At 40.0% G+C, this 23,301-nt stretch overlaps 4 protein-coding genes and 2 long non-coding RNA genes across 8 annotated transcripts in view; 3 read left to right on the forward strand and 3 right to left on the reverse strand.

The window, feature by feature from the left end:
• LOC108253235 overlaps positions 1-2,382 on the reverse strand; it is a 3,262-nt gene extending 880 nt beyond the window's left edge. The window contains exons 1-3 of the mRNA XM_026828348.1: positions 2,120-2,382; positions 1,652-1,924; positions 1,434-1,538 (exon numbers count right to left, since the gene is read on the reverse strand). Of these exons, the coding sequence (XP_026684149.1) occupies positions 1,434-1,538; positions 1,652-1,924; positions 2,120-2,350 (609 nt within the window). The 5' untranslated portion in view covers positions 2,351-2,382. The remainder of the gene's footprint in view (positions 1-1,433; positions 1,539-1,651; positions 1,925-2,119) is intronic.
• A 1,742-nt stretch (positions 2,383-4,124) lies between these two features.
• Positions 4,125-4,758, reverse strand: LOC113470137. Its single transcript, XR_003393308.1, has 2 exons — positions 4,481-4,758; positions 4,125-4,365 (listed from the first exon to the last, which is right to left on the reverse strand). It is a non-coding gene; the product is annotated as an uncharacterized LOC113470137 (long non-coding RNA).
• A 1,327-nt stretch (positions 4,759-6,085) lies between these two features.
• LOC103515751 (UPF0545 protein C22orf39 homolog) lies at positions 6,086-8,762 on the forward strand. The gene is made up of 3 exons (XM_008480694.3): positions 6,086-6,337; positions 7,528-7,692; positions 8,137-8,762. Exons 1-3 carry the CDS (start codon positions 6,248-6,250, stop codon positions 8,359-8,361), a joined length of 480 nt encoding a protein of 159 aa, XP_008478916.1. The 5' UTR covers positions 6,086-6,247; the 3' UTR covers positions 8,362-8,762.
• A 3,396-nt stretch (positions 8,763-12,158) lies between these two features.
• Positions 12,159-14,253, forward strand: LOC108253236. Of its 3 annotated transcripts, XM_026828358.1 has the most exons (4): positions 12,159-12,332; positions 12,538-12,597; positions 12,730-12,825; positions 12,980-14,253. In XM_026828358.1, exons 1-4 carry the CDS (start codon positions 12,273-12,275, stop codon positions 13,079-13,081), a joined length of 318 nt encoding a protein of 105 aa, XP_026684159.1. In that variant the 5' UTR covers positions 12,159-12,272; the 3' UTR covers positions 13,082-14,253. The 3 variants fall into 3 exon arrangements, with proteins under 3 accessions (XP_026684159.1, XP_017302292.1, XP_017302294.1); XM_017446803.2 differs by lacking the exon at positions 12,730-12,825 and having other exon boundaries at positions 12,203-12,332; positions 12,538-12,639; positions 12,917-14,253; XM_017446805.2 differs by lacking the exons at positions 12,159-12,332; positions 12,730-12,825 and having other exon boundaries at positions 12,348-12,693.
• Positions 14,254-14,912: 659 nt separating this feature from the next.
• LOC103515753 (DNA ligase 1) overlaps positions 14,913-23,301 on the forward strand; it is a 43,989-nt gene continuing 35,600 nt past the window's right edge. Inside the window, 2 exon segments of the mRNA XM_026828349.1 lie at positions 14,913-15,054; positions 15,507-15,557. Of these exon segments, the coding sequence (XP_026684150.1) occupies positions 14,936-15,054; positions 15,507-15,557 (170 nt within the window). The 5' untranslated portion in view covers positions 14,913-14,935.
• Positions 19,648-20,997, reverse strand: LOC113470140. Its single transcript, XR_003393310.1, has 2 exons — positions 20,579-20,997; positions 19,648-20,003 (listed from the first exon to the last, which is right to left on the reverse strand). It is a non-coding gene; the product is annotated as an uncharacterized LOC113470140 (long non-coding RNA).

The raw sequence follows: 23,301 nt of genomic DNA on the forward strand, positions 1-23,301 counted from the left end.
TTTTTTTGTTTTTTTTTTTTTTTTTTTTTTTTTTTTTTTTTTTTTTTTTTTTTAAGAGGTTTGACAGAGGGAACTTTAACTGCTATGGTCTTATCGTCCCGAAATCGAGGAGAGAAGGAAGACAGGATAGGAGAAAGCCAGCCGTTTCCGAGAACGAACATTATCCCATCAGGATAAAATCCGCCCCGGGCGGGAATCGAACCCGCGGCCTAGCGCTTACAAGGCAGACGCACTACCAACTAAGCTAACTAGGCTGGCAAGACCTCCTTTGTTACAGTTCCCTCTGTCAAACCTCTTTTTCAAAAGCTTTTGGAAGCCTTCTAGCCTGGTCATCCTGTTTCCTTAACTTCCGGTCTTGAAGAGGAAAGCTTTTCCTCTCCTCCTTGGTACTTACGAGAACCTGATTCCAACTTTACGGGTTCGATTTCCGCCCGGGGTGAACTTTATTCTAATCAGCTAAGGTTCGTTCTCGGAACGGCTGGCTTTCTCCTAGCCTGTTTTCCTATCTTCCGTTTCGGGACAATAAGACCTCCGTTGATACAGTTCCCTTTATCTTTTTTTTTATGTTTTATTCATGATAGTAGATACATTTTGTATCTTGTCCCTACACATTCCTGCCACCATATGTGTGAGGCTCACATTGGGTGAACAGCCAAGCACTCTTTTGAAATGTTTACTTATTGCCTGACAATATTTAATGCACTTGTATGCTTGGGTTAAGCTATAGTGGCCACACTTTTTCTGCCTGGCCACACTTTTTTTTTTTTTTGACAGGAAAACTGTAACAACGGAGGTCTTATCGTCCCGAAAGCGAATAGAGAAGGAAGACAGGATAGGAGACAGCCAGGCGTTCCGAGAACGAACCTTATCCCCCTTCAGGGTGAAATCCGCCCTGGGTGGGATTCGAACCCGCGGCCTTGCTCTTACAAGGCAGATGCGCTACCAACCAAGCTAACTTCTTCTTCTTCTTCTTCTTCTTCTTCTTCTTCTTCTTCTTCTTCTTCTTCTTCTTCTTCGCCTTTTCCCATGTTCAGGTCTTATCGTCCCGAAAGCGAATAGAGAAGGAAGACAGGATAGGAGACAGCCAGGCCTTCCGAGAACGAACCTTATCCCTTCAGGGTGAAATCCGCCCTGGGTGGGATTCGAACCCGCGGCCTAGCGCTTACAAGGCAGACGCGCTACCAACCAAGCTTTCTTCTTCTTCGCCTTTTCCCATGTTCAGATGGGGTCGGCGTTTGTCGTCGGTCTCTTAATCAGCTTTAGAGTGATCGCTTTGAGGCCAACTGGTTTTGGCTAGACAAAATTTTCCGAGTGACAAAATACCCATCCCGTAGTATGCCTCTCATCAGACGGCCGAGAAGAGACACAATACTTCCCATTTAGGTGCTGGGTCAACACGAGAACACCAGAAAGTAACCCGTTGAAATATTTGCAATCGAGCTGGGAGATAGACTTGACACATCAAACCTGTGATTACGATAACACCGATGCAGTTCACATCTGGACTCTGTACCCATATGATCAAACTTGTATTTGAAATCCACAATATTCTACTGGGAGATAGACTTGACACATCGAACCTGTGATTACGATAACACCGATGCAGTTCACATCTGGACTCTGTACCCATATGATCAAACTTGTATTTGAAATCCACAATATTCTTGCTCCTTGCTTCCTTGAAAACTTCATTCCATGTTATATCATGAATGTTTGTTTTGAAAAACATGAAATGTACATGATTAAATAGTTCCACCTTCACAATATCATAATAATACATGAGGAACACAATGAATTCCTTACTAAAGTCACAACACTCTGACTTGTAAGGCTCTATACAGTCTATAGTAGTCCAAGAATGGAAATGCTCTATTGATAAGGTTTCTAGTTTGTTCAATAGGTCTCCACATTTATCTCGAAGCATATATTCACGTGTTCAAGCAAGCAAGGAGCAAGAATATTGTGGATTTCAAATACAAGTTTGATCATATGGGTACAGAGTCCAGATGTGAACTGCATCGGTGTTATCGGTATTCACGTGTTATCCAGTTCTTGAACAACCATATCGGTTGCTCAAGGTTACTTGCACAAATCAGATAGTCATACAAAACATGATTTGATATTCACGTGTTATCCAGTTCTTGAACAACCATATCGGTTGCTCAAGGTTACTTGCACAAATCAGATAGTCATACAAAACATGATTTGACGGAGGGAACATTTGAAATACTAACGGTGTCAGATTGATTACTAGTTGTGGTATACTGGAGCTTGATATTCCATACTTGACTAGCTCTGGTTCCAAATCCATGTAATTCACATCCCTATACATCTCTATCAATGACTGCATCCATACGCCTTCCTTCTTACCATTGACTAATTTTTTAAACCTATCAATTTCTTTTTGATTCAGTACGAGCTTGTTCTTCAGTATGGTTTCAAATGAGCTTGCAAAGTTAGCTTTACTAAGAATGGGTGTCCAGGCACTGATATCTGCCCTAACGCACTTATTACATAGTTTTCTATCTCCCTTCTTGAATATTCGTTTATTTATACTATGCTAAATTTGGATTTAACTTAGACTTGAACCACAAACCTTCAGATCCAAAGTTTACATTGATCAGGTACATTTAGGAAGTAGTACGAAATTAAGTTACAAACAAAGTCCCGTGGAATGATACAGGCAAGATTCGTGGTCCAACACAACAAGACCTTTGTCAGCCATCATTTCATGAAGATACACAACAACTCCTTTCCTAGTTCTCACTTTGAACAGAGCCGTCACAATTCTCCTGGTAGCATCAACTTTACACACTTCTGCCTTGATGCCTCCCATATCTGTCTCAATGATGAGTTTCCGCTTCAACCACTTCATCACAGTTTCTTTACTTGTCATGAGTCCACCCACATGTCCCAACTTCACTGTAAACCCGAGGAATGGTAGCTTCAAGAACATGGAATGCATGTACATGAGCTCTGATGTATCAACAGTTGTCATCCATGCAAAGTCTGTAAGTTCCACTACAACCTGAGATTCTGATCTGACACTAGCAATCATTGCTCTCTGGTAGAGTCCATGGTGTGTCACCACACACTCGGTGAATGGCTGGATATCCTCAGGTTGTATGTGGAAAACTTCAACATCTAACCGATAGAACTCAGTTAGCTGAGAATGCAACTCATTCAATGCAGGAACACTGTCTGTGAGAAATGAAGGAATGGTAGCTTCAAGAACATAGAATGCATGTACATGAGCTCTGATGGATCAACAGTTGTCATCCATGCAAAGTCTGTAAGTTCCACTACAACCTGAGATTCTGATTTGACACTAGCAATCATTGCTCTCTGGTAGAGTCCATGGTGTGTCACCACACACTCAGTGAATGGCTGAATATCCTCAGGTTGCATGTGGAAAACTTCAACATCTAACCGATAGAACTCAGTTAGCTGAGAATGCAACTCATTCAATGCAGGAACACTGTCTGTGAGAAATGTAGAAACCAAATCCCACTCTTGGAACGGCTGGCTTTCTCCTATTCTGTTCTCTATTTGATTTCAGAGTGACAGGAGCTCCATTGTTAGGCACAACACACACTAGTGATACCTACATGTTTCACTGCACAGCGAGTTTCATGAAACTTGGTTTGACCAGTGTGCACTGGAAATCCTTGTTACTCCACTACTGATGTTGGAAAAAAACTAAATTATTTTTTTCAGATAAGGCCTTGTGCAATGTATAAGATGGAACTCAAAGGATGTGTTGGAATGCAGGCCAGGTTCTATCAGTACTTTGTCGCACAACACACACACTAGTGATACCTACATGTTTCAATGCACAGTGAGTTTCAAGAAACTTGGTTTGACCAGTGTGCACTGGAAATCTTTGTTACTCCACAACTGATGTTGGAAAAAACCAAATTATTTTTTCAGATAAGGCCTTGTGCAATGTATAAGATGGAACTCAAAGGATGTGTTGGAATGCAGGCCAGGTTCTATCAGTACTTTGTGGATGGTGAACTGAAAGACTGCACCGAGTGGCAGAGAGATTTGATCAATTGTGAAAAGTGGACTGATAACAAGGATTACAAAGCAGCTGAGAAGAAATCCGTTTGAGAATAATGGCCTCGGTATGTAGATTGACAGCGGATGGTTTGTGTGTAGATAAAACACAGGACGCAGCTCCGTTGTTTTCAGGCACCGTGTTGTCTCCTATGCCTGAAATAGAGACACCACATTTGTATCTGCGCAGACCAATCCGTTGTACACATGCCTCAGTAATGCAAGAAATCTGTGAACCAGGATCAACTACCAACCGAATAGGGTGCGGGTTACCAAAACTGTCCAAGATAGAAGCCTTGGCAGTACCTAATAACACGGAAGTACGCTTCAGTAATGCAGGAAATCTGTGAGCCAGGATCAACTACCAACCGAATAGGGTGCGGGTTACCGAAACTGTCCAAGATAGAAGCCTTGGCAGTACCTAATAATACGGAAGTATGTTTGAAATTGTCACCTGTGGAGAAATGACAAGAGACATTTTGCGAGGATTCTGCGTTGGACGTAGTAGGTGATGAACTAGGGAACTTGGAATCACGATGAATCAGAGTATGATGGCGTTTGTGACAAGTTTGACATGTAGAATTAGAACGACATTCGGTTATGCGGTGACTTCCTAAACAGTTGAAACAGCGGTTGTTATTCTTGAGAATTTCAACGCGTTTAGAAATATCTAAATTGTGGAAAGAAGAACATTTGAAAAGCGGATGCGCGATGGTGAACTGAAAGACTGCACCGAGTGGCAGAGAGATTTGATCAATTGTGAAAAGTGGACTGATAACAAGGATTACAAAGCAGCTGTGAGTACCTAATTAATAATAAATGAAATCTTGTGTTGATTTTTGTCTCACTCTTTTGGGAGCACATTGCCCTTTGGAAAGATGTTAGTTGGATGTAGTATTTTATCCATAAAAATATGAAGACTTTAGCACTTACTTTTATTTATACATAGAAAGAAAAAAAAAGAAAAAGCAATTTTATTGCTTTTAAAATGTTTACCTACAATTCTGGCACTGATTGTTATGAGCATTTAAATTGTATAACTCAATACATAGAAAGAAAAAGAAAAAGCAATTTTATTGCTTTTAAAATGTGTTGTGTAGCGCGAAGGACAAGAAAAACCAAACCAAAATGAATGGGGGGAAAACTCACCTCGGTAGCTCTTTTGAAGGTGATTACCTCTACTATATGTACCTCTGTTAATGTAATCTTTACGCGGTCAAACTTTCTTGACTTGGCAGGGCGGAGTGATACCACACTCCTTAATGACATTTGGCAGAAACATACAAAAAGAAGTTGATCAGTTTTGGACCCCACTGGATCTTTGGGGGGGGGGGGGACATTTTTCCCTAGCTGACAGTATGAACTTAGTAGGTAACAATAATGGTATATCCAATATGTACCTGTTAATGTAATCTTTACGCGGTCAAACTTTCTTGACTTGGCAGGGCAGAGTGATACCACACTCCTTAATGACATTTGGCAGAAACATACAAAAAGAAGTTGATCAGTTTTTGTACCCCACTGGATCTTTGGGGGGAAGGGAACATTTTTTCCTGAGTGATTTCTTCAGTTTGCTGAACTTGAGTCATACTTACTTCAAATATTGTAGAGAATAGAATTGGGTATGTACACTCTTAAATAATTCAGGGAAACAATGTTTGTACGTTTAAAGGTATCTCAGGTGTTGCAGTAGCACTTTTTATCCAGAAAGGAAGAGGAGGATTACAAATAAAAATGCACTTTTCAATCAAATCAACTCCTTTCATTTTCACAAAAGGACAAAAAAGTTGAGTTTTTCAAATTTGAATTTTGGCGCCACAGGCGTGGGTTTTTTACTTTCTATTTTTCATCAAATCCACCGCATCAAACGCGGATGAAAGAACGCGTACGGTGATTACGGTGAAATGAATGACGTCACTCATGCAACCGTTTATAACCGGTGGGTAATTAAACGTGTGGCCAGTGTTGCCAACAGCAACATTTTTTTTTTTTTTTTTTTCATGATGGCGGGGGGGGGGGAAAACTTTCAAAAGATCAAAAGTGGAAGAGAAAAATGATAATAAATTTCTGATAGGGTGAAAAATGTGATTCCGAATTTCCCTTTTGCCTTGAAATTTGTCTTTTTCTCTCTTGTGCTCACAAGCGGACAGTGGTTCTTAGTTAAATGAGTTAGCTTTCAGAAGTAACAATGGGTCTCAGTGGTGATCAAGAGAAAAGTGACGTTGGGCCAGAAGTAGACCCAAAGTTGAAAGAACTTGTAGACTCGAAATATTGGAAGGTAAGGCCCGTTGCACATACACCGGTTTTGGTCGACAGATTTTTGGTACTTGTGCAGAAGTCACGTCCGTGGAATTTTGCTATCAAAGGAACTGGCACAAACAAGCAGTGACCCTGGTTATTATAATAGGTTAAACGCAAGAAGGAGTTTTCACAAATAGAGCAGTGATTAGTGTTATGGTAATTATGCAGAAGTCACGTCCGTGGAAAAGAAAAGCTCCTTTTTGTATTTAACCTAACCCTATAATAACACTAATCACTGCTCTATTTGTGAAAACTCCTTTGCTTTTAACCAAACCCTATAATAACCAGGGTCACTGCTCATTTGTGCCAGTTCCTTTGGTAGCAGTATTCCACGGACGTGACTTCTGCACAAGTACCAAAAGTGCTTGTTGATAGCCCAGTCATGGCAGCTATTCACGCTGGTCTGTCAGACAGTCTGATCATGTGGTGGAAAAAGCTTGAGACCTAGGCCTGTCACCATCGGAGTGACTATAGCCTGAAGATAATAAACCACATTCTGACATTTTGTGTGTGTGTGTGTGTGTGTGTGTGTGTGTGTGTGTGTGTGTGTGTGTGTGTGTGTGTGTGTGTGTGTGTGTGTGTGTGTGTGTGTGTGTGTGTGTGTGTGTGTGTGTGTGTGTGTGTGTGTGTGTGTGTGTGTGTGTGTGTGTGTGTGTGTGTGTGTGTGTGTGTGTGTGTGTGTGTGTGTGTGTGTGTGTGTGTGTGTGTGTGTGTGTGTGTGTGTGTGTGTGTGTGTGTGTGTGTGTGTGTGTGTGTGTGTGTGTGTGTGTGTGTGTGTGTGTGTGTGTGTGTGTGTGTGTGTGTGTGTGTGTGTGTGTCTGGTATTAACTTGGAAGGTAGCAGACCTGCCTTACAAGCACCAGGTTTCAGTGTCGGTTCCTACCAAGGGTAAATTATCCTTACCAGATGATTCCAGAAACCAGATCCCGTTCTTGGAACAGCTTCTAGAAACCAGATCCCGCTCTTGGAACGGCTGGCTTTCTTCTATTCTGTTCTCTATTTGATTTCAGAGTGACAAGAGCTCCATTGTTAGGCACAACACACACTAGTGATACCTACATGTTTCACTGCACAGCGAGTTTCATGAAACTTGGTTTGACCAGTGTGCACTGGAAATCCTTGTTATTCCACTACTGATGTTGGAAAAGAACTAAATTATTTTTTCAGATAAGGCCTTGTGCAATGTATAAGATGGAACTCAAAGGATGTGTTGGAATGCAGGCCAGGTTCTATCAGTACTTTGTTGATGGTGAACTGAAAGACTGCACCGAGTGGCAGAGAGATTTGATCAATTGTGAAAAGTGGACTGATTACAAGGATTACAAAGCAGCTGTGAGTACCTAATTAATAATAAATGAAATCTCGTGTTGATTTTGGTCTCACTCTTTTGGGAGCACATTGCCCTTTGGAAAGATGTTAGTTGGATGTAGTATTTTATCCATAAAAATATGAAGACTTTAGCACTTACTTTTATTAATACATAGAAAGAAAAAAAGAAAAAGCAATTTTATTGCTTTTAAAATGTTTACCTACAATTCTGGCACTGATTGTTATGAGCATTTAAATTGTATAACTCCTCATTTTCCTTGCAAGGCTGAGTTTGCCCTCTGTGATCTGACCACATAATTGCAAATTTTGAGTGACCCTGCTTGTAATCCAAGCCATGTCTCCCACAAAGCAAGGTGAGTACTGTGACCACATTTCCATGGGAGCCGACTCTAGTAGGTACCCAAGTAGTCACTAGGTGTACCAAAATCTCAAAATTGTGTTTTTCAGGAAGAGGTCATACTCAACGAAGAGTCAAGAATCAAAAAAAGGTTCACATCTCACAATAGGAACAATATTTGGGAGCATCGAGCCTCTCCCCCGGAAGATTGGGACAAACCTTTACCCGAGTGGATGCAGAAGGAGCAGGAAAATACCTTCTTGTACCACCAGGCAAAGGCATTCAAAGCGGGTGAAACATTGCCAACAAATCCTCTATCATGTAATATTATGTAGACAGAAGAGTGGAGAAGCTAGTCAATGATTTGAATCACTCTTGCCTCAGTAACAAAGTGGACAAGCTTAGTAAGGTACTTGATCTAAGGTAATCTCACTCCAAACAAATCTTGTAGCTATAGTTTCTATATCATGTGTGGCTACTGGCATGTTACAATGCCATTTGGATTGTTGGACTGACTATCAGGGTGTGAGATAAGATACTCAGTCGTCCTCATGAGACATCTCCTGAGTGGATATTGCTGGACCATGGAAGATGGTCTTCTTGAAGTCCTAGTATTCAGTTTTTACAGGTGATTGGGTGGGATTGAGCTTACTATGACCTGAATGGGGTAATGGTAATGTACTCAGGAGTCAGTATTGTTGGATTGTACTTGACTGGAGCATAACCTGAAGTGTGGCATACGGGCTCCTTGAGTATCACACGATGTATCTACAGTTGTCATCCATGCAAAGTCTGTAAGTTCCACTACAACCTGAGATTCTGATTTGACACTAGCAATCATTGCTCTCTGGTAGAGTCCATGGTGTGTCACCACACACTCGGTGAATGGCTGAATATCCTCAGGTTGCATGTGGAAAACTTCAACATCTAACCGATAGAACTCAGTTAGCTGAGAGTGCAACTCATTCAATGCAGGAACACTGTCTGTGAGAAATGCTGCCAAGGTAGTTGGAGACACAACTTTGGTAATGGACATATAGTGAGAGTTGTATGTAAAACTAAAGTACTTCCTCATTTCATTGTACAGGGAACTTACACAATGTACATTGTAGTCCATAGGTACAGAAAGAAATCAAACAAACAAAGATGTAAATAGCCGCCCAGTTAGCTTGGAATGTAGTGCATCTGCCTGGTAAGTGCTAGGCCATGGGTTCGATTACTGTCCGGGGTGGATTTTATCCCAAACAGATAGAGTTTGTTCTTGGAACGGCTGGCTTTCTCTTATTCTATCTTTCTTCTCCTCTTTGCTTTCCGGGACAAAAGGACTTCAGCAGTTACAGTTCCCTCTAACAAACCTCTTTAAAAAAATGTAAATAAATTTATGATATTGATAATAAAGTAGTTTTATTTATTTATTTTCCTTGAGCTCTGGTACATATTTAATTAGAGTCCTGCCTGGGAAAAACTCTATTCTCTCTTCCATTTTGGGTGTGTGATTTGGGGGGCTCCTGAAAAGTATAAGTACCTAGTGCTTTATTTAGACTGTCAGCTTAGAACAGGCTTGTCCAACCCGCGGCCCGCATGCGGCCCGCGAGCTCATTTTTGCGGCCCGCGAAGGCCCGCCTAAAAAAATTGAACGAAAATGGGAAATAACAGTAAATATACTAAATAAAATAAATAATGCATGAAAATTTTCAAATTTATAAAAATGATCCCAGTTTACCTTACAAATTTCATACCTAGTTAGTTTCTGATTCTAGGTACCATCAATTATAATTACATTACCCCAGACCCCCCCCCCCCCTCGTGAGTTGAGTTTTTGCGGCCCGCCAACTCTCTACCTTGGTCTCTTGCGGCCCTCGGGTGCCCTAAGGTTGGACAACCCTGGAAGCACGCTTGCGGAGGAGCAGAAAGAAATGCGCAGAAACGTATGCGTACAAACACAATGTGTTGTCTGCAAGGGAGCTTTGCTTGGGACATTTGATGTGACGTCATCACCTACGGGAGTGTATGCCGTGACGTCAAAGTTCACGATTTACCTACCGGTATTTTTTTAATCGATTTATCTCGGGATCTAGAATCTAGAAGTCGTAGAAGAAAAAGAAAAATTCCGTTGGTCCTCATTTTTCCTGCTCTATGACTGAAACATCACCCAAGTAAGCGCAACTGATCTATCCGCGGAGTGAGCTATTCAGCTATTTTTCGCTCAATGAGCCTAAACATGCATACGGTGAAGTGAATGACGTCACTGGATGTAAACAATGAGTAAAACGACACCGCTTCCCACCGTTTACAATCGCTGGGTATTTAAACGCAACTGTTACTGTTTACTGTTTTTCAAATTCAAGAGCCAGCCTAGTTAGCTTAGTTGGTAGTGCGTCTGCCTTGTAAGCGCTAGGCCGCGGGTTCGATTCCCGCCCGGGGCGGATTTTATCCTGATGGGATCATGTTCGTTCTCGGAACGGCTGGCTTTCTCCTATCCTGTCTTCCTTCTCTCTTCGATTTCGGGACGATAAGACCATAGCAGTTACAGTTCCCTTTGTCAAACCTCTTAAAAAAAAAAAAATCAAATTCAAGAATTTAACGTTCATTGTTCATTTTTAGTTCAAAATTTCAAATTTTAAGTTTCATTTCATTTTCATATTTCATACCACGAAAAGCTGACATCATCATCATCATACCTATTTCAAAATTTTCAAGTAACAAATTAAAATTAAGTCAAATACCTATAAGAATACGGAAACAAAGGACCTTCACTTCACCCTTCACCCAATAGAATCATCCCTCAAAATCCTCAAACAGGGATGGATAAGATGGACTGAAACTCCTCAAACAATAAACAGATTGAAAAGTATCCTCATACCCAATTAGAATTACCTATTTCAAAATTTTCAAGCAATAAAAAATTAAGTAGGTAACTAGGTAATTGAGTCGAATACCTACAAGAATACGGAAAGGATCTTCACTTTACCCAATAGACAATAGAATCATCCCTCAAAATCCTCAAACAGGGATGGATAAGATGGACTGAAACTCCTCAAACAATAAACAGATTGAAAAGTATCCTGAGTTTTGACATCAGTAAAAATGATGGGTGATATTAATGAAATACTTGGTTTAGAGAGGCCTCTATTTTGTCATTCTCATCTAGAAAGTGTGACCCTACCAGTTTTCCCTTTGCAGGACTATAAAAATCAAATAGACAAATATCAAGGTATGTATAGAAGGTGCATTATTATTGTTAGGTCTCATAGTATAGGTACATTATCAGCAAACTTAATCCTAAACTGATAAGGTTTTTTCTTGGGATAGCTGAAGTTCTTTCTACCAAATATCTTGATTGTTGTAGCCGTGGCAGCACTCTTAGTTAAAACTGTCTGGCTAGGGAAGAATAGATGCTCCCACTTCGCTCTCCCCCTGAGGGCTTTGCGTGTTCGGTCGCGTAGCGCGCTCTCGGGGTTGGGCATACGGTCGCGCTTCGCGCTCACTTTGTGATTTTTATTAATCATGAAAAATGCCGTTGAGATAACAAAACGGGTAGCAATGCGTTTTGGAGATACTATGAACTTAATAAAGATACGCGTTCCACTAAAATGGCCATATCTTGGGAATTTTGGGGGTTTCCGATTTTTCTCGTTATGTGGTGGGAAGTGGGTTTGTAATGGAGCTGGTAGTTTTTACCTTGATGGACCCATGATTTCAGTATCGTTGATGTCTCTCCAATAATGTTTGTTCCCAGAACACCTAGTGATGGGCCGAGTGAATGATTTTACTCGAGTGGACTCGAGTTTGACTTCACTCGAGTCCACTCGATTATTATAGTGGGTTTGATGTTTGTATACGTGAGAAAGTATTACTTTCAAATGATGATAGTAAGTATTACTTTCAAATGATGATAGTAAGTATTACCTTCCATTTGATCTCTTTCCACAATCTATCAGAGAAGAGATCATAATTTTACCTTCAAAAAATCAACCTCCGTGGCCGAGTGGGTATCATACTAGGCTTGCACGCCGGAGGTCCCGGGTTCGATTCCCGGCGGTGTCGAAGTTTTTTTCGGCTCTGTGCTTGGAGTTCGGGGTGCACTCAGCCGCGTGAGGACAAGTAGTTGATGTATCTACATATTTTCTTCTTCTTTGGTGACCATTAATGTACTTGGTTTGATGGACAAAAACTCCCCTAACAATTTTTCTTTCCCCAGGAATATTACCAAACGTTCTTACACCATCTGAACAAATCTCTACTGATGAAGGAAGGAGAACTTCTGAACAAGAAAAGTAAAAACCGTTGTTCTGAAAAAGACAAGGCCTTGATACATGTATCTACATATTTTCTTCTTCTTTGGTGACCATTAATGTACTTGGTTTGATGGACGAAAACTCCCCTAACAATTTTTCTTTCCCCAGGAATATTACCAAACGTTCTTACACCGTCTGAACAAATCTCTACTGATGAAGGAAGGAGAACTTCTGAACAAGAAAAGTAAAAACCGTTGTTCTGAAAAAGACAAGGCCTTGATATGCAAACAAAAACAATTGGTACTTCTCCTCGAACAACTGCTGGGTGTTAAGATATGCACAAAGTATTCCGACGGTGAAACAATCACGTTGAAGGCCAAGAAAAATGATTCAACCAAACCTCACACAAGTCAGGATAAAGAGAACTATTTCCAAATTAAAAATGAACAACTGCTGGGTGTTAAGATATGCACAAAGTATTCTGACAGTGAAACAATCACGTTGAAGGCCAAGAAAAATGATTCAACCAAACCTCACACAAGTCAGGATAAAGAGAACTATTTCCAAATTAAAAACAACTCGACTGAAGCCTGGCAACTGCTGGAAAAACTGAACAAGCAGGGAATCAAAGAGTGAAACAATCACGTTGAAGGCCAAGCCTCACATGAAAAATGATTCAACCAAACCTCACACAAGCCAGGATAAAGAGAACTATTTCCAAATTAAAAACAACTCGACTGAAGCCTGGCAACTGCTGGAAAAACTGAACAAGCAGGGAATCAAAGAACTGTGTGCACTCAGAAACGGGCGTAAATAAAACTCCAGTATTTCCTCATTTCATTGTACAGGGAACTTACACAATGTACAATGTAGTCCATAGGTACAGAAAAAAATCAAACAAACAAAGATGTAAATAGCCGCCCAGTTAGCTTGGAATGTAGTGCATCTGCCTTGTAAGCACTAGGTCGTGGCTTTGATTACTGTCCGGGGCCCGGGGTGAATTTTATCCCAAACAGATAGTTTGTTCTCGGAACGGCTGGCTTTCTCTTATTCTATCTTTCTTCTCTTTGCTTTCCGGGACAAAAGGACTTTAGCAGTTACAGTTCCCTCTATCAAACCTCTTTTTAAAAAATGTAAATAAATTCAAATAAATAAATTGATGATATTGATAATAAAATAGTTTTATTTATTTATTTTCCTTGGGCTCTGGTACATATTTAATTAGAGTCCTGCCTGGGAAAAACTCTATTCTCTCTTCCATTTTGGGTCTTTGATTTAGGGGGCTCCTGAAAAGTATAAGTACCTAGTGCTTTATTTAGACTGTCAGCTTAGAACAAGTTGTTCCATTCTCCAACAGTTTAATAGACATGATTTTATTTTATAATTTGAATAAAAGTATAGGTACCTACATATGAACGCCACTGCTTTCAGGATAAGAAAAGTAAAAAGGACAAGAGTGTAAGGTAAGATAAAATAAAGTGAGTGTACGAATTATTTCTGATACCTACTTACACTGTCAATGGTAAAAAAAGAGAGAAAATAAACTGACTAGTGACTCTTATTATTTTATTTTTTAAACGAAATATTGCGTGATTCATGATTTTTGTTGAAAATGATATTACAAAGGAACACAGTGAAGTAGCATTTCAAGTAGGTCGCCAGTTCGACTTCTGCCTGGCACGAACTGGCAAAAACAATGTTCGTTCTCGGAACGGCTAGCATTCTCCTCCTCTGCAGTTTTGGGATGATGAAACCTACATTATAATTACTGTTCCTCAACCAAATAAAAAATAGAGGGAATCATCACAACATAGTATAGCTCCGCTATACATTAGTAGTAGAAAGTAAACAATCCATCATCATGGAAGTCTAAATCTAGCCAGCAAGTGAGAACGATGGCTTGCTGATGAGTTCCCATATTAACGAAACGTGTCCAAAATTGCTCAAAGGCTTGAGCTAAAACTACTTTTTGGTTTCATACTTTTGGGTTTTAAAGTCACTGAATAACTGTGGCTTATAGTGAAAGGAGTTTCACCATATTCACATAAACAGGAGGGCGTGGGAATAGGACCAAAGAGGAAAAATAGAATTTCATACCAATACCTTGGCTGGGATTGAACCCACGCCCTCCTGATAACCAGGCAACCATCTTGACCACTACACCACCGAGGCAGCGGTAGAGAAAGCCTCCAGCGTTGACCTCGCCTAGTGGTTACCTTTCTCCGCCTTTTCCCGTGTACAGACGGAGTTGGCGCTTTTCATCAGCCCCTCAATCAGCCGTAACTAGGGTGATTGCTTTGGGCTGACATTTGGTTTTGGCTACAAATTTTACGAGTGGGGAGTGGGTGCCCTTCGCACTCAACCTTTGCTATTTCTTTGTGTTACCTTTCACTCAGAAGTCATTATTGTTGGCTGACAAGAGAAATTCCTGCGGACATCATAAGTTCTCCGTTGCTGCTTTCACTACTATTGTGAGATTTCACCTTCCGATTCTCCAACACCTGTTTTCGTTTCCCATTGGTCACATTTTAGATACCCCTGAAAATCGAATCAAAAAAGTAAAAGTAAAAAGTCGTCACGTTCACAGGTGTAAAAAATATGCTAGCTTCACAATGGCTTCACATTCACAGCTGTCGGAAAAAAAGTCGTTAGCTTCACAGATGTGACGCAAATGTCTGTTCAAAAAGTGTTTCGCGGTTTTTTTGGTGTAACTAAAAAATTGAACTTTTATTCAAAGTTTAATAATTATTGTGTTTTTCCGAATAAAATCATGTCTCAACGATGCATCACGTAAGTTTTCCCGATTCTGGACATTTTGAGAACCAATCTTGATAGAGAACTTGAGTAGATACTATCTAAACGGCTGTGGTGCAATCTTCTGACCCCCTGTGCTGTGATGTCCATCATAGTGTAATGGTCTCGGGTAACTCTATTTTTCGGATGTTTTCTACACATTTGCGTGTTTTGCAGAGGCATTAAGTATCTTTCCACGGGAAACTGTAGGCCTGGGATACTGTAGTTACTATTGACTCATGAAACTATCTTGTGTCAATCTGCCATTACCATTCAATGAAAGCTAAAGCTGCTACAACAACAACAATACAGGCTGGGTGGTGCTTTGAACTCTTGATGTTCATGCAACTCCCAGCAAGCATGAAAGGTAGTTTTTTTTTTAACCAAACTCAGTTGGGTCCTTAATGAAAACCCCATTTTATTAATGAAGTATTCCTTTTCTTTTTCAGAGCATTTTTCACAGTTACTTCAAAAAAGCCAGCCAATGAACAATCACAGAGGTAATTGTTTCATATTTGATACTTTTTCTTCCCCCTCTACAAGGGAGAGAAAAATAAATAAACAGAATGTTGGCCCACTTTCCGAACGAAAACCCGAATATCATCGACTCGCTCGCCTACTCGACTCTCGAGTAAGAAATCGGCGCGGTGTAATTTCCAGGAAACAAGTAGTTAATTCAATCGAGTAGCGACCAGTGGCGGCATTACCAGCGTAAAAAGATTATTGAAAGATACAAATTGATTGCAAAGGATGAAAGGAAGCACTTAATAATGTTGGGATATCCACAAAAAGTTGTGAAAAGGCTCTGCTTTAACACAAATAAAGTCATGATAATTTTACCTTCAAATGATGATAGTAGACCCATTTGATCTCTTTCCACGATCTATCTGCGAACAAATCCTTGTTGATCTCCATGTGAGTGTCTTTTGAGGTTGTCCTTTCTTGAAAAAGATTTCCCACATTCATTGGAAGTGAATTTACTCACAGTTTCATCAGAGGGAGGCTTCATAGAACAAAGCTTGTGATGTCAACTCAAATTTGACACCTTCATTAGCTTTCCACAGAACTCACACAGCTTCATCTTCCTTGAACTGATCTCGCACCAAGACAGACACACGTTAGATACCTCAAACAAGTCAATCCAGCAGGGACTATAGAGACATTGACTTGATGACAGTAGACAAAAAAGAGTAGGTACTAGGTACTTTATAGTAGGTAACAGAAACACTCACTTGTGACTTGAATTAGCACAAGAATAAAAAGAGGTTGAGAAAACTAATTATTAGGTAAGTACCTACAAAAAACGAAATTTTACTTTAAATTCTTCAAAAGTTGTGAAGCACTTAGTAATGTTGGGATATCCACAAAAAGTTGTGAAAAGGCTCTGCTTTAACACAAATAAATTCCTGATAATTTTACCTTCAAATGATGATAGTAGACCCATTTGATCTCTTTCCACGATCTATCTGCGAACAAATCCTTGTTGATCTCCATGAAATATTCAACTCGATTAATTTCCACTCGAGTTACAACTTGAGTTGGAAAATAATCGAGTTGAAAAATCTCACTTGAGTCCCATCACTAAGAACACCTGTCTTTCTCCTATCCATCCTGTCTTTCTTCTCTCTTTAATTTTGGGCTGATGAGACCTTGACCGTTACAGTTCCCTCTATCAAACTTTTCTTCTTTTTTTTTTCAACTACCATTACCATACCTACCTAATGATTTCCTGCCAAAACTGTATTCAATATTTCTCACAAATATTTACAGCTCTCCACTCACAAAACAAGTTTCAAAATGAAAGTGTGACAAAGTTGGAAATATTTGTTGACTAAAGTAGGAGAAGATGGCGTCCTTCTGTTCCCCTGACCATGGTCGTCGATTGGCCACCGACCAACTCCGCTTATTTACACCTGGAACATTGAAATAGGTGAAGGTCGCAGATTACACCAGTGAATTAGGTGAAGGTCGCAGATTACACCAGTGAAATAGGTGAAGGTCGCAGATTACACCAGTGAAATAGGTGAAGGTCGCAGATTACACCAGAATTTGTTGACTAAAGTAGGAGAAGATGGCGTCCTTCTGTTCCCCTGACCAGGGTCGTCGATTGGCCACCGACCAACTCCGCTTGTTAACACCTGGAACATTGAAATAGGTGAAGGTCGCAGATTACACCAGTGAAATAGGTGAAGGTTGCAGATTACACCAGTGGCCCATTCACGGGATTTTCAACTGTAGCGCATCTGCCTTGTAAGCGCTAGGCCGCGGGTTCGATTCCCGCCCATAGGTGAAGGTCGCAGATCACACCAGTGAAATAGGTGAAGGTCGCAGATTACACCAGTGAAATAGGTGAAGGTCGCAGATTACACCAGTGAAATAGGTGAAGGTCGCAGATTACACCAGTGGCCCATTCACGGGATTTTCAACTGTAGCGCATCTGCCTTGTAAGCGCTAGGCCGCGGGTTCGATTCCCGCCCGGGACGGATTTTATCCTGAATGGATAATGTTCGTCCTCAGACCAGCTGGCTTTTCTATATCCTGTCTTCCTTCTCTCTTCGCCTTAGGGACGATGCGACCTTAGCCGTTACAGTTGCCTCTATCAAAAGGCTTTCACTGAATGGTAATGGCAGAATAAAAAAAAAAGGATATGTATCAGGCATACACCGGTGTGATGGTCTCTAGCCATGTTTAATTGGCTCGTCCTGAACCACAGTCAACCATTTCTGCCAGCAACAGCCCTTTCAAGAACTGCCAGATAGCTGGGCTGGTTAGGGTTAGCTGTTCTCCTCCCTGTTTATAGTCCCACAGCCAGACGCTGGTCTACTCTTTGATTGATAACAGCCCTTTCAAGTACTGCCAGCTAGCTGGGCTGGTTAGGGTTAGCTGTTCTCCTCCCTGTTTATAGTCCCACAGCCAGACGCTGGTCTACTCTTTGATTGACTTGCCCTAGCTAGACAGGTTCCTAAAGAAAAAAACAATGTTAGGTTCTTAATGTTATCTTCCTTTGGGGTCGAATGGATTGGAACACATCACATGCCTTCAGGCACACTCCATTTGTCAAGGGTTTAGGCACTGCCTTGCCCTTGGGATCAATTTAATTTGAAGAAACCATTTACTGATGAAAATTTGTAATGAAACAATAAGTTACAATATTACCTACTATATTTTCTGTTGTGGAGAGTGCTAGGCTTAGGAAACCATTTACTGATGAAAATTTGTAATGAAACAATAAGTTACAATATTACCTACTATATTTTCTGTTGTGGAGAGTGCTAGGCTTACCTTTGTGACTATCACACACATGATGGACAGAATAACAAGGTACTGTATCTAGGAAATGATTGTATCGAGTACACCCTCCACTTGCTACTCCATGGCAACATTCTGAACTACAAGGCAACAGCATTGAACTAGAGTTCGGACAATGCTTCAGAGGTTTTAGTTTGCAAGTCTTTTTAGATACCAAAGATTGAACTTGTAAATTTACTGAAACAATAGAAAACATCCATCTAAATAAATATGTAATAGTATGTATTGTATTTAACCTAACCCTATAATAACACCGGTCACTGCTTGTTTGTGCCGGTTCCTTTGGTAGCAATATTCCACGGACGTGACTTCTGCACAAGTACCCTAACCTCTAAAAAACTAATAAATATGTAGTAATGATTATAAAAATAAAATGAAAACTAATAAATAAGTAGTAATAATTATTGTAAAAATAACATAAACATACCAGGTGAAAATGACGGACTAGAAAAAGAGGTCTGATTAGACTGCGATTTGGTTTGACTACTGGCTTCAATGTCATTACTAGAATTAATGATTATAAAAATAAAACAAAAACTAATAAATAAGTAGTAATAATTATAAAAATAACATAAACTTACCAGGTGAAAATGACGGACTAGAAAAAGAGGTCTGATTAGACTGCGATTTGGTTTGACTACTGGCTTCAATGTCATTACTAGAATTTTTCGTAGATCCATTGATACTAAGGTCTGAAACAAACAGAAACATTTGATTGTTTTGTTCTGAAATAAATTTTAATAATGTTATGTAAGTACTGAGAAATGTACTTCCTTATTTCAGAAAATAATAATAATAAATAAAATAAACAGATATACAACTTGCCTTAGTGGCATAGTGGTCAAGCCACTTGCCTCATAAACAGGAGAGTGGGTTCAATCCCAGCAAAGGCATGGAATTTTATCCTCATTTATTTGAGAAATTGACCACATAATAATGGAGCTCTAAGGGTTAGGTGGCAGAGAATGCCTCTGGCATTAATCTTGCCCAGTGTTTACCTTCCACTCAAGAGTCTAATATTATTATACAACTTACCATTGTACAGAGGTTTTGATGAACAGGGAGGTATTTTCTTTGTGCGGATGCACGTCAAACAGTAAAATCTTTTGACCACATCTTTGTCAATATCTATATACATATCAATAGTCCGATCACATAAACTACATTTAATAAGTTTCTCTAAGGGTTAGGTGGCAGAGAATGCCTCTGGCATTAACCTTGCGCAGTGTTTACCTTCCACTCAAGAGTCTAATATTGTTATACAACTTACCATTGTACAGAGGTTTTGATGAACAGGGAGGTATTTTCTTTGTGCGGATGCAAGTCAAACAGTAAAATCTTTTGACCACATCTTTGTCAATATCTATATACATATCAATAGTCCGATCACATAAACTACATTTAATAAGTTCTAAATGTTTAGGTATTTGCTCAACAGATGTGTCAGGGGTTTCCGATAGCTGTTGTAAGCTTGATGTGAAGTTGAAATATGGAGAGAAGTGGTTATTGGGCTGCACTTTCATATTGGTGAAATCAGAATATTTTTCCATGATCTCTTTATAATTATTTCAGCAGGAAATGGTTGTATTCAACAAGTAATCATATTTTACAAGAGTAGTTTAAAGCCATTGGTTCATCTGAAAAATAAACAAATAGGTACCTACATCATGCATCAATTTACTATACTTCTATGTTAAAGGTACCCACTCTCAGAGATAATAGGTCTGTATTTGCTGAAGAAAGGAAAGTGAATAAACAAAACAAACATCATGCATCAATTTACTATACTTCTATGTTAAAGGTACCCACTCTCAGAGATAATAGGTCTGTATTTGCTGAAGAAAGGAAAGTGTTTATCTAACAGCTTAATTGAAGCTGGGATGTGATGGTACCCAGCCAGATTTAGCTGACTTGGCCTGAACCACATACTCGGATGAGTAATCAAGTGATCATGAGGACTTTGACTTCTTGGACACCTACCTATGGTGTAATTGTAAAGCCATAGGTAGTCTCAGCTCTCACTTTGGTCCATAACACCTACCGAGACTTTGGACACTTTGTTTCTCCAAAGCTATAACATTAGTTAGTGTGAACCTCTGTTCTTCCAGTTCGCTGTATCAAACCTAGTTGATAAGTTCAATCTTATCTCATTCAGAGCACAAGTGACTGGTAGGTACCCTAGTGTTGGCTATTGTTGCAGAAATACACTCACCTTACTGATTTCCAGGAAAGATCATTTTTATTCAAGTGCCAATCACATTATCAACAGTAGATAAATTGAATGCAGAGTTTTACATGAAACAGAGTTAAGTGACTGAATTTTATCAGATATCTCTGTAGAAGTAAAATAGTGTTTATATTTTTGTTGCCTTTATTCAAATTGCCTTTATTTAAAACACTCTGTTCTGTACAAAAAGCTCTTACTCTTACCAGAAAAATCAGAAAAAACAAATTGAACTTTTTCTTTTCAGAATTTTGAGATTTTTGAGCTTCGTTTCCCATTGGTGAATTGGTCACATTTTAGATACCCCTGAAAATTAAAATCAAAAAAGTGAAAAGTCGTCATATTCACAGGTGTGAAAAAATATCTCACAGCTGTCGCGAAAAAAGTTGTTAGCTTCACAGATGTGACGCAAATGTCTGTTCAAAAAGTGTTTCGCGGTTTTTTTGGTGTAACTAAAAAATTGAACTTTTATTCAAGCGAGAAAAAATACATAAAATAAAGTATTTATTCAGTTATTATGTACAAAAATGTTTCGTTTCAAACATAACGCAATTAACTCGAACCGGGCCTCAATCTTTTAGGTAAATATGTTTTATTTTAGTAGCCTCCGTGGCCCGAGTTTGATTCCCGGTGGGGTCAGAGTTTTTTCGGTACTGCTTGGAATTCGGGGTGCACTCAGCCTCCTCAGGGCAATTGTATCGAGTAGCGACCATTGGCGGCATTACCAGAATAAAAGATTATTGAAAGATGGAAATTGATTGCAAAAGAGGCACTTTTTAGTCATGCTGTGATGTCCACAAAAAGTTGTGAAAAAGCTCCACTTTACCACAAATAATTCATACTTTGATTATTTGATTATTATTTATGTTCTTTTCTTATGTATTTGTTGATGTAATGTGTATTATTGGGTTGTATGACCCGTGACCCGTGAAATAAATAAATAAAAAATTCTTTTTTCTCCAGGGTTCCCTACCTTGCTCTGTGTCGGACACTGCAAGAGATCGAAGCCATTTCCGCGCGGCTCAAAATAATCGAAATCAAAAAAGCTCCACTTTACCACAAATAATTCATACTTTGATTATTATTTATGTTCTTTTCTTATGTATTTGTTGATGTAATGTGTATTATTGGGTTGTATGACCTGTCAAATAAATAAATAAAAAATTATTTTTTCTCCAGGGTTCCCTACCTTGCTCTGTGTCGGACACTGCAAGAGATCGAAGCCATTTCCGCGCGGCTCAAAATAATCGAAATCCTGGCCAACTATTTCCGTTCCGTCATCGTTCTATCACCGCAGGACCTCCTGCCCAGTGTCTACCTATATATTGGCCCACTTGAAAAGGAGAAAAATCCATCTTAAGGGTAGATGGGGGAAGAGAACAATATAAAAAAAAAAGAAAAAGAAGAGCTGGACCACTGTCAGGCCGTGGTTATGAACAGGGCTGAGTTAGGCCATTCTGAGATGTTCTTGGCAAGTGGAAAATGATGTGGTAACTTCAACCGTGCTTAGAACATTAAAACATATATATAAAAAAAATGGGCCATGGATGGGGATTTGGATTAGTTGAAGAATTCACCTACTTACCTAGTTGTAATATATTAATGATTTTTTTAAAAGGGTTTTGAGGATAGACCACGACCTTTCTAAAAGTGTTAAAGCGCCTAATTCGAAAAAAAACTCTTGGCTTTTTTAAATCCTAAGTAACCCGAAGAAGATTTTCATTTCGGACTTTTCCCGAAAGCTCTGGAGAATCCTAGGTTTAACCGGGAAATCCTAGGATTTACCGCTCGTCGGACTTTTCCCGTAACATATCCTACCCACAATTACCTTTTTCTCTCTCCTTATAAATGTATCTTCTAAATCGAATTAACTAACACCGGGGAACAACCGTAACATATTGTGGTGTTCATTTATTTTCAGATGAAAATGAATCGGCCAGCGCCAAAACATCGGAGAAAAAGTCGCCACGGCAATCTAAAGCCAAACGGAAGAAAAGCGAGAGCGATCTAGACAGTCCGAAGGATGAAAAGTCCCCAGCCCGAAGTCCGAAACGGAAAAAGTCGAAAACGACCGACTCTCCAACGGCCGAGGAAAAATCGTCGCCGAAGAAAAAATCACCTCGCGAGAAATCGCCTGAAAAAGCGACAGGAAAATCGCCCGTGAAAGATTCGAAATCGCCTGACCGGAAAAAATCGCCTGAAAAAGCGGCCCCGAAAAAATCGCCCAAGGTAAAGTCGGATCCCAAGAAGCAGAATGGGAAAAAATCGGCCAAGAAAAGTCCGGAGAGAAAAGTGGAGGAAGCGAAGAGCAGTGTGTCCCTCACAGGGTCAACGGTAAAGGGAGCGGAGTATAATCCTCACCAGAGTAACTATCATCCTATTGATGATGCGTCCTGGAAACACGGATTTAAGGGAGTACCGAGTTTGACATCTGAAACACATCAGGTAAGTAGAAGGGAATACACAACTTATTTTTACAGCCAACATGAAACTAAAATTATTTTCTCTCTCTCTCCCTCCCTCTCTCTCCCTCTCCCTCTCTCTCTCCCTCCCTCTCTCTCTCCCCCCTCTCCCTCCCTCTCTCTCCCTCTCTCTCCCTCTCTCTCTCTCTCTCCCTCTCTCTCCTTCTCCCTCCCTCTCTCTCTCTCCCTCCCTCTCTCTCTCTCCCTCTCCCTCTCTCCCTCTCCCTCCCCCCCCCCCCCACACACGAA

Source organism: Diaphorina citri, unplaced genomic scaffold (genome assembly GCF_000475195.1).
Source record: "Diaphorina citri unplaced genomic scaffold, Diaci psyllid genome assembly version 1.1 scaffold1410, whole genome shotgun sequence".
NCBI lineage: Eukaryota > Metazoa > Arthropoda > Insecta > Hemiptera > Psyllidae > Diaphorina > Diaphorina citri.

Coding starts and splice junctions, on each gene's coding strand:
- LOC103515751 (XM_008480694.3), top strand. CDS start 6,248: ATGGGTCTCAGTGGTGATCAAGAGAAAAGTGACGTTGGGCCAGAAGTA. Junction 6,338..7,527: donor TAGACTCGAAATATTGGAAG/GTAAGGCCCGTT, acceptor TTATTTTTTCAG/ATAAGGCCTTGTGCAATGTA. Junction 7,693..8,136: donor ACAAGGATTACAAAGCAGCT/GTGAGTACCTAA, acceptor TGTGTTTTTCAG/GAAGAGGTCATACTCAACGA.
- LOC108253236 (XM_017446803.2), top strand. CDS start 12,273: ATGAAGGAAGGAGAACTTCTGAACAAGAAAAGTAAAAACCGTTGTTCT. Junction 12,333..12,537: donor GTTGTTCTGAAAAAGACAAG/GCCTTGATACAT, acceptor GAAAAAGACAAG/GCCTTGATATGCAAACAAAA. Junction 12,640..12,916: donor GTGAAACAATCACGTTGAAG/GCCAAGAAAAAT, acceptor ATCACGTTGAAG/GCCAAGCCTCACATGAAAAA.